The sequence below is a fragment of the Portunus trituberculatus genome, chromosome 7, assembly GCF_017591435.1.
Source record: "Portunus trituberculatus isolate SZX2019 chromosome 7, ASM1759143v1, whole genome shotgun sequence".
Classification (NCBI taxonomy): Eukaryota; Metazoa; Arthropoda; class Malacostraca; order Decapoda; family Portunidae; genus Portunus; species Portunus trituberculatus.
In genome coordinates this window covers 5,781,544-5,791,543 of record NC_059261.1, presented here as the reverse complement: position 1 = coordinate 5,791,543, position 10,000 = coordinate 5,781,544, and the positions used below count along the sequence as shown (strand labels likewise).

General features: G+C 40.8%; 2 protein-coding genes across 2 annotated transcripts in view; both read left to right on the top strand.

Annotated features, from left to right (window-relative positions):
• The window catches only part of LOC123519902 (serine-rich adhesin for platelets-like), a 20,725-nt gene extending 19,744 nt beyond the window's left edge, over positions 1-981 (top strand). The window contains exon 9 of the mRNA XM_045281573.1: positions 1-981. This exon is cut by the window's left edge and continues 507 nt beyond it. The gene's annotated coding sequence lies outside the window, so the exon portion shown is untranslated.
• A 6,267-nt stretch (positions 982-7,248) lies between these two features.
• Positions 7,249-9,691, top strand: LOC123519900 (tigger transposable element-derived protein 6-like). Its single transcript, XM_045281557.1, has 2 exons — positions 7,249-7,349; positions 7,720-9,691. Exon 2 carries the CDS (start codon positions 7,722-7,724, stop codon positions 9,471-9,473), a length of 1,752 nt encoding a protein of 583 aa, XP_045137492.1. The 5' UTR covers positions 7,249-7,349; positions 7,720-7,721; the 3' UTR covers positions 9,474-9,691.
• The last annotated feature ends 309 nt before the right edge of the window (positions 9,692-10,000 follow it).

The window sequence follows — 10,000 nt, the reverse complement described above, 5'->3', positions numbered from 1 at the left end:
CACTTCGCCCACTGCAGACTCTGTAGGCTATTACGTTACGTTGCGTTACGTCACGACGCTGCTTAAGACAGACTAAGACTAGTGCTGCGCCGAGCATGGTGGAGTGTCAGTGCCGCTGCCAGTAGGGTACAGCTGCGGCCGCCGAGGACAGCTGCCCAATGCAATGATGTGTGATTCAGGGTGGTTAGTGCACCCTCCCCCAGTGAGAGAGTCTCCTGGTAGTGTTGTCAGGGACGGAGGCGGTGGTGTGGCCGCCCGCCCCGGCGCGGGGCAGCTGTCGGCCGCGCGCCCCGGGGCGCCCACATTTTTTTACACCAGCACCTCTATTGTAAATGTAGATTGTATATATTGGTGAATGTTTTTAAATGTACAAAGTCCAGCAAAGTGAATATTTTCTGTGTATTTCTGTATAGATGACAGCAAGTAGATGCAGATCCTGTAAATTAGAAGCTTAAAGTGTAGAACCTATCAAGGTGAACTCCGGCTGTATTTATTGTACATAGTGTAATCTGTTGTATAGACCACCACTACTGCAAACAACCTCGTTAACAGTGATGTTTGTTTCTCCACGTCCTGTGCCCGACGATGCCGTTTTCTCGGAACACCTCACGCACTCCTCCTCTCCAGACACCCGCTGACGTCCGCAGCCACTCCTGCCGCGCCGGGCCGGGCTGGGCCAGGCCGGGCTGCCTGGGCCACCTGGGACGCCACTGGACGCGGGAGACGCGAGCATCGTCCTCCGGCTGATCATTTCGTTTTATGAACTTGATCGTGGTGCGTACACACCCACCCCCCGGGCTCCCGCTCCCTGTCACCCACGGCATCACCAATGTAAAATGTTTGTAATTTACCCTAATCTATTTTTTTTAGCTTTATGGCATGAAAATTATTCTTTAATGGCCCTATTGATTCTATTGTAATGTAAGATTTCATATTTTACATTGTTATGAATAACAGTTTTAATTATATACATTGACTTTCTGTACAGAACATTTTAATAGTCCTATTTTTCTCATCCTGTTTTGCAATAATTACACAGAGCATGTTACAGCGTCTTGATTTTTGCCCCCTGGTGTGGTGGTGGTGGTGGTGCGGTAGTGGTAGTGGTGGTGGTGTGTGTGGTGCAGTGCTGTGCAGTGCTGTGTGGGGCGGGGCAGCGTGTCGCTCATTGTCACAAGCACCCCTGTGTTGCCAGAACATTGACTGCTGCAGCACGGCCGCCCTCGCCCGCCTCCAGGGGCCCCTCATTGTCATTCTCCTCTGTTCACAGGTACACACACACACACACACACACAGTATCTTTCCCTGAGTACTAGCAAGTATCCAGACACGGTGAAGTGTGAATTGAGGGTCAGTGCAGGCAGGCTTATGATGATACATTTGTATTTTGTATTTTTCTAAAAGACGCTGGTGGTGAGTGAAAGGAAGGGTGTGTGTGTGAGAGAAAGGTAGAGAGGGAGGAGGAAGAGATATGACATGTGTTGTGATGTGGCGATGATGTCCAGGCGATGTGTAGATGGTGTGTGTTTTACTGGAGTAAAGTGACCACTGATGCTGTCTGTCTTAGGTCAGTACCTTTGCCACCCAACACTCACCACTCATGGGGCGTGTGTGTTGTGTGTGGGTGACAGGCACACCACAGCGTACAGGCAACACCAAAGGGGCTGGCACGCTCATTCACTCATTGCAAATTTAAGTATGAGAGTGAAAGACTTCATTTCACTCATAACTTGTAAAAGCACTTATTACTACCACAACTACTACTATTACTACTGCTGCTACCATGCCAACTAATGTACTATCCATAAATTTTCTCTCGCACAAGAAAACCATAAGAAACTAAAGCATTTCAAGATTAAAACCATAAAACTGTAAACCATTTCAAAATACAACCAACCTAGCCAACTTTAGCCCCTTTAGTGTGTGCTCTTGTCCTATAGAAGAGCTGGGCCGCCTAGAAAGTGAAGGAGTGGCAGTAATAGGGTAGCAGGTTGATAGGGAAGCAGGAGTGACAGTAATAGGGTTAGCAGGTTGATAGGAAGATCTCAGTGGGTGGGGAGAGCAGTGTGTTGATGTGACGTGCTTGTGTGTGCCTTGGAGTGTTGCTGCTGCTGTGTTGTGGGTGGTGGACTGTGATGTGGCAGGCTTGTCTCATGTGCTGTCTTGGATTTTGAGTTGTCATTGCATACATACATACATACATACATCCTCCTCCTCCCTCCCTGTGCTGTTTTTCCCCTTCCTGTCTTCACCCCCTCCTCCCTCAGTTACCCCTTTTATGAGAAAATAAATAAAAGAAAAAAGGAAAATGCAGGAAACAGTTTTATAGATATGGAAAGGTAAAAAAAAAAAAAGTATATTGTGTTATATTCCAGTTTTTTAGGGGATGATAAACCCCCGGAAAGTGAAAAAAATATATATATAACGCGTCTTTTATTTATTTATTTGAGTTCGTAAAGGACTGATGAATGAAGACAAAGAAGAGTACAAACTAAGGACTTTCTTTAATCATAGTTTTCCTCCCTCAGTAAGAGATAAGCTTTTTTTGAAAACCTGATGTGTCTTATTAAATGTATAAACCAAGTCATTGTTATTAAAACTCATTAGTAACACCACACTCATGTTTTGACTAACTTTACTACTACTACTACTACTACAACTACTACTACTACTGCTACTACTACTGTGAAGGAGAGAATAGTGATGAAAATGATGATACAGTGACACCTGACTCCCTCTTAAAGGTGTTAAAGGGATTAGCCTATATTTAAATGGCCTTTGTATGAGTTAATGGGTTTTGATACAGGTGTTTCAAGATTTTACCTGTGTTAATGGGTTTCTTGTACACCTGTATGAATTAATGGGTTCTTGTACAGGTGTTTCAAGACTTACCTGTTTATTAATAGGCTTCTTGTATATCTATATGAATTAATGGTTTTAATACAGGTGTTTCAAGATTTTACCTGTGTTAATGGGTTTCTTGTATACCTGTATGAGTTAATGGGGTTCTTATACAGGCATTTCAAGATTTACCTGTTTTTTAATGGGTTACTTGTACACCTGTATGAGTTAATGGGGTTTTTATATAGATGTTAAGATTTACCTGTATAATAATGGATTCTACACAGGCCATTAAGACTTTACCCTGTATATCTAATTACTGGGTTTCTATGCAGGTGTTAATTAGCTCACCTTGGCAATAACAACACCTGGAATAGAGTACAAGCTCACCTGTATAATTCAATACCTTTACTTCACACAGGTATTGAAATAAGAGTTATTAATAGTGGTGGTGAGCTAATACAGGTAAAGTGTGTACCTGTATATCTTAATTAAAAGGTATGGTCTTATTCAGGTGTCAAAGGGTTACCTGTATAATGAGGCCTAATGGGTATTTTAATGGGTACACAGGTGTTTTGTTTCACCTATGTGTCTTAATGAGTGATATAGACACCTCTCATTATACAGGTGGTGAAAGTTTGCTTGTGTATTTCATTGATGACAAATGCTCTACATGCAGGTCAAAGTAATCTCTTATGTCTTAAATGGCAGGTAAAGAACGGCTGGTAAAAGAAAAATTGTAATAATGATAATAGTAATAATAATAATAATAATGATAGTAATAATAATGGTAATGATAATAATGGTAATAATAATGATGATGATAATAATAATGGTAATAGTAATAACAACAATTATTTATCAGTTTATTCATTTTAGTGGCAGGAGTTCCAGTGTATTCCAGTCAGCCTGCCTAGCTGCTGAGCCTCGGAAGTTTGAAAAGCCTCATGGATTTGCTATAACTGGGATTTATTGATATTTTCCCCTCATTAATATTGGGAATCCTTTTTATGAATAGTGATAGGAGGGAAATATTTGTATGTACCTTTTTTTTTTTTTTTTTTTTTTTTTACATTTTAATAGTATTTAATTGATTTTATTTTTTCACTTTTTCTTTTATAAATTGAGAATCTTGATCTATTTATTTATGTATGTATTAATTTATCGTAGTTAATGGCAGAAGGAATGTAAAATCCAATATGTGAACCGTAGCCTTCATGTGGGAGGAGGGCAGGAGGCGCCTCCGAGGAGTGGTGGGCGGGAGGCGACAATGGGACGCGATTCTTGGCGGTGGCGGGTCCCGTGCCACGCGTAGCTCTGCCACTCACTCTCCAGGGAGCTGATGAGGCTGTGAGTGCTGTGAGGTAACTACCTGACCTGGCGAGCCGCGCGGTACTCGTCTAGGGAGGTACTGTACATTACTGACTGGACCCTTGAGTCACTCGCCCGTATTCAGAAACACCCCCTCTCGCTACGACAGTTTTCCAAGGACACAGAGACAACTAGCTAGGCTTTAAAGACAGTTTCTCCTTTTAATCCCTTCAGTATCATTACGTGTTTCCCTATTCACTCTGGTGACTATTTGGTGATTTTATACAGCTTCAGAAACTCATGTTGGGGATTGAAATAGTGAAGATTGTGGCCATTAATCTTCTGGCCATAATAGACCCTTCCTTATGTCAATAAAATGGTCTAATCACTCCCAAAACTCAATGTAAAAATGCGTTCCAGTACTGAAGGGGTTGATAAACTAGAAATCTTGCTAGCCTATCACCAGAACCATAAAAACACTCTTAAAAAGCACGATAACCTTAACTGGAGCCTTTGGAAAGCGTAATGGTGAGAGCAAAGCGTTTCATAATACAGGCTTTGCTTGAGGCAGCCACCAGCCACAGGATTGATGAGGCTCGCCCGTCAGTACAGTCACTCCTGCTTGATCCGGGCACGGCGCCTCGGGAGGTGTGTAATGTGGCACCCAGTGAAGAAATTACATGGAAATAAGAATTGACAGCAAGAATAAAGAAACAAGAAAAAGAGCAAGGAAAGGACATCAAACAAAGAGAAGCGAGGCAGAGGCAAGCAGAAGCCAGCAAGGGGTGAAGCAGGAACAAACAGAAGCCAGCAGGGGGCGAGGCAGAGGCAAGGAAAAACCTGCAGGGGGCGAGGCAGAGGCAAGGAGAAATCAGCAGGGAACGAGGCAGGGACAAACAGAAGCTAGCAGGGGGTGAGGCAGAGGCAAGCAAAAAACCAGCAAGAGGCGAGGCAGGAACAAACATAAACCAGCAGGGGACGAAGCAGAGACAAGCAGATACCGGATAGGGAAGCGGCAGAGACAAAGAGAGGCCAGCAGGGGACGAGACAGAGGCAAGCAGATACTAGCAAGGTGGCAGAGTGGCGCGTCAGCATAAGACAAGTAGGTGCATTGTAATACATTCTCTTTTACTAAGGTAAGACTGGTAGTAACTAGTTAGTCTTACCTCCTTCAATACTGTGATACATTTTTACCTTGAGATTTGTTTGCAATTAGACCACTTCATTGATATTAAAGGTCTATGGAGGTCAGAAGATTAATGGCCACAGTCTTCACTATTTCAATCCCTCACATGAGTTTCTGAAGCTGTATAAAATCACTAAATAACCAAAATAAATATGAAAACATGGCATAATACTGATGGGGGTTAACGCCTTCAATACTGGGACACATTTTTTTACCTTGAGATTTGTGTACGATTAGACCATTTTATTGACATTAGGAAGGGTTTATGGAGGTCAGAAGATTAATGGCCACAGTCTTCACAATTTTAATCCTCCACATAAGTTTCAGCTGTATAAAATCTTCAAATAATCACCAGAATGAATGAGAAAACACGGCGTAGTACTGAAAAGGTTGATAGTTCCTTCTGGTCAGGTATTAGATATTGGCGGGGATGCAAATGATGTTACGACAAATGCACTGCAGGACTTCCATTCTAATATGTACTCGTTTTGTAATGCACTAATATAGAAGCCCAAGACACAAGGTTAGTAAAGGCGGAATTAAGCCTCGTGGTGAATGTAGAGCATTGTGAGCATTTGTATCACTTTTAAGCTTTCGTTCAAGGTTAGAGTCACTAGCTGGGGTCTGGTGTGCTGCAAATTTGGGTTATAAAGAGCAGAATTGTTGTATTTTTCGTGTTAGTGGTGGAATGAGATATAATACGGTCTGGCGCGCTGCAAATTGAAGTTCTTAGAGCCAGAATTGTTGTATCTTTTGCATTAGATTTCGAAGAATGGTATGAAAATCTGAATTGGGGATTCTGAGGGCTAATATTGTTGTCTCTTTTACATTAATTATTAGCGCTGGAAAGTACCAATGATAGGGTCTGGCACGCTGCAAATTGGGGTTCTAAGGAGTAAAATTGTTGTATTTTTGCGATATTGGTGTACGGAAGGGATGGGGTCTATTATGTTACAAGAGTTCTAAGGTTGGAAGGATTTAAAATAGGGTCTGGCGCTTTCTAAATTGGAGTTCTAAGGGCCAGAATTGTTGTATCTTTCGCATTAGATCTCGAAGAAGGATATGAAAGTCTTAATTGCGGATTCTGAGGGCCAATATTGTTGTCTCTTTCACATTAATTATTAGCGCAGGAAAGGCACCAATGATAGGGTCTTAGGGTCTAGCGCGCTGCAAATTGGGGTTCTAAGGAGTTAAATTATTGTATATTTTGAATTACTGGTGAGAGGAGTATAATGGGTCTGGCGCGCTGCAAAGTAGAGTTCTAAGGGCCAAAATTGTTGTACTTTTTTCAAATATTGGTGTATGGGTGTGATCAATGATGGGGGTCTATCGTGCTGCAAGGGTTCTAAGGGCCAATTTTTTTTTTTTTTTTTTTTTTTTTTTTTTTTTTTTTGCATTACTGGTGGAAGGAGAATTAAAATAAGGTCTGGCGCTCTGCAAATTGGAGTTCTAAGGGCCAGAAATGTTGTATCTTTAGCATTAGTGGTGGAAGGAGGGTATGGTAGTCTTAATTTGGAGTTCTAAGGGCCAGAATTATTGTATTTCTTGCATTACTATAAAGTGGAAAGAGAGTTTAGTATTCTCCCTTCTTTTATTTAGTTCTTCCTTTTCTTCTTTTCTTCTTTCTCATTTTTTTTCTATTTTTTTTCTAGTTTTCTTTTAATAGGGTCTAACGCTCTGCAAATTGGAGTTCTAAGGGCCAGAATTTTTGTATCTTTAGCATTAGTGATGGAAGGAGGGTATGGAAGTCTTAATTGGAGTTCTAAGGGCCAGAATTGTTTATTTTTTTGCATTAATTACGTACTTGTGTAGAAAATGTAGGAGAGCGGGGCTAGTTGCATCGCGGGTAAGTTGCATCAGTGAGCATAACTGGCAACTCAGCGGCTGGATTAGGGTGACAGGCGGACCGGCGGTTCAAATGTGTGTTGGCCAGTGCGGACATCGCTGCGGCAGAGGGAGGTGGATTGCGCAAGTGCTCTTGAATTTTAGAAATTTACTGATTTCGGCCTTGGTAAGTAATTTTTTTCGATTTCACAATTTTTCTTGTACCTCATATATATATATATATATATATATATATATATATATATATATATATATATATATATATATATATATATATATATATATATAGTAACAGTGTTTTGAAAATAGCTATATAATTCTGTACTATATGCAATTATTTCTCTTACAAATTTGCATTAGAATGACCGTTAGTATATATTTAGCTGGCGATCAAATTTTGGTTGCTGTGAGGGGGCAAGTTGAATCATTCGTGACGGGGCAAGTTGAATCATGATTCAACTTGCCCCATTAGTAAATTTATTTCATTATTATAGTTAGACTATTCTTATGCATTCAACTCGTTTTATTTATTTCAGAAATGGTTCGGAACTACAAAAGAAAGACTGAACGTGGGTCAGCAACACCCCAACTAATGCAGGAGGCTGCTGATTTTGTTCGAAATAAGAATAAATCAGTGAGAGAGTCCGCACAACTGTTTGGTGTCCACTACTCAACCTTACAACGATTTATTCACAAAACCTCTGGCAACACTGCTAAAAACAATACACATGTAGGATATGCCAAACCAAGACAAGTATTTACATGTGAGCAGGAAGAAGAATTAGTATCCTATCTGAAAACAGCAGCAGCAATTTATTTTGGTCTTTCTCCGAGAGAAGTCAAGGAACTGGCTTTCAAATGCGCCAATGAAGCAAAGATAGAAATGCCTGATAATTGGCGCAATGATAAATATGCTGGAAAAGACTGGTTTTCAGGTTTCATGAAGCGACATGGACAAGAACTCTCAATTAGACAACCTGAAGCGACAAGTTTGTCCAGAGCTACAAGTTTCAACAAGCATAATGTAGAGTTATTTTTCTCCAAGCTTTCTTCTCTCATGGATAAGTATAAATTTGAACCTCAAGACATATGGAATGCTGATGAAAGTGGAGTGACAACTGTTCAGAAACCTCGTGCAGTGGTAGCAGTTAAGGGCACAAAGCAAGTTGGCTCTCTTACCTCAGCTGAGAGAGGACAACTTGTTACATTTTGTGTTGCTGTCAGTGCCATTGGAGGGTCTGTTCCTCCCATGTTGATATTTCCACGGAAAAACTACCATGATCATTTCATAAGGGATGGCCCAGAAGGATCAATTGGAGCCTGTCACCCTTCTGGATGGATGACACAGGATAACTTCTTACTGTTTATGAAGCATTTCATTAAGCATACAAAAGCAACTGTCGAGAAACCTATCTTGTTGTTGCTAAATATTCACCAATCTCATGTTAACTATGATGTTATCACATTATGCAAGGAAAATGGAGTGGTTTTGCTGTCATTTCCTCCACACTGCTCCCACAAGTTGCAGCCCTTAGATAGGTCTGTTTATGGACCTTTCAAGCGTTACCTGAGTTCAGCTCAGAATGACTGGTTACGGAATAATCCTGGAAAAAGAATGACCATTTACGACATTCCTTCTCAAGTAAAAAAAGCTTTTCTGAGAGCTTCAACTCCCATTAACATCACGAGTGGCTTTAAAGTCAGCGGCATCAGTCCTTTGAATACAAATATCTTTGATGACTGGGAGTTTGCTCCCTCTTCAGTAACGGATCGCCCAGTGAGGCAGCAATGTGAACAGGATGCGGCCAAAGCAATGCAAGATGTCTCAGAGGTTTCAAAATCGGTAGATGAACATTGGTTTTCTTCCACTTCTGCATCAATGGAACCCCATCCTTCCTCTTCTACAGCCAGTGAACCCCTTCCTTCCACTTCAACTGCAGTAGGACCACAACCAGCAGTAGCTTCTTTCATTACTGATCAAGTTGAAACTGCAAATGTTGGTGAGTCTTCCCTTTGCCCAGAAAAAATCATGCCACATCCAAAAGCAACACCTCGGAAAAAGAAATGTAATACAGGCAGAAAAGCACGTAAAAGTGCCATATTAACAGACACACCTGAAAGAAATGCTCTGTTTGCTGAAGCCATTAAGAAAAAAACAAAAAGAATGATGTCAAAGAAAAGAAAGCCACCAAGAAAAGGAAGCAGGAGTTTTTACACAAAGTTCGATCCAAAAAACCTGTTGAAAAGTACGACATATCCAGCTCAGACGACGAAGACTGGTATTGTCTGATTTGTGTAGAACCATATTCCAATAGCAGGCCCCGGGAGAAATGGATTCAATGTAGTACATGCAGAGGATGGTCTCATGAGGAATGTTTGGGAACAGATGGAGGTATATATTATATTTGTCATAACTGTGAATCTGATGATGAATAAATTTAAGGTTCATCGGTTCAGTTTATTGTGGATTTCTATTTTCTTATCATTTAAATAAACTCTCAAAAGTTATAGTTTGTTTATGATGCAACTTGCCCCTCATACTGATGCAACTTGCCCCGCAGATGGGGTAAGTTGCATCAAATATTTTTTTAGATATATATCAAAATTAAGTATATAAGAAATGATTTTCATTAATATCTACGCATGTGAACTTGATGATGAGGTCTAGCATATTTATATACGACAACTGAATTTCACTTGAATGAATTATACACAATTCTGTAGAAGGAAATGTAAAATTTGATGCAACTAGCCCCGCTCTCCCCTATCAATGATGGGGTCTGGTGCGCTGCAGATTGGGGTTTTAAGGCCTAAAAT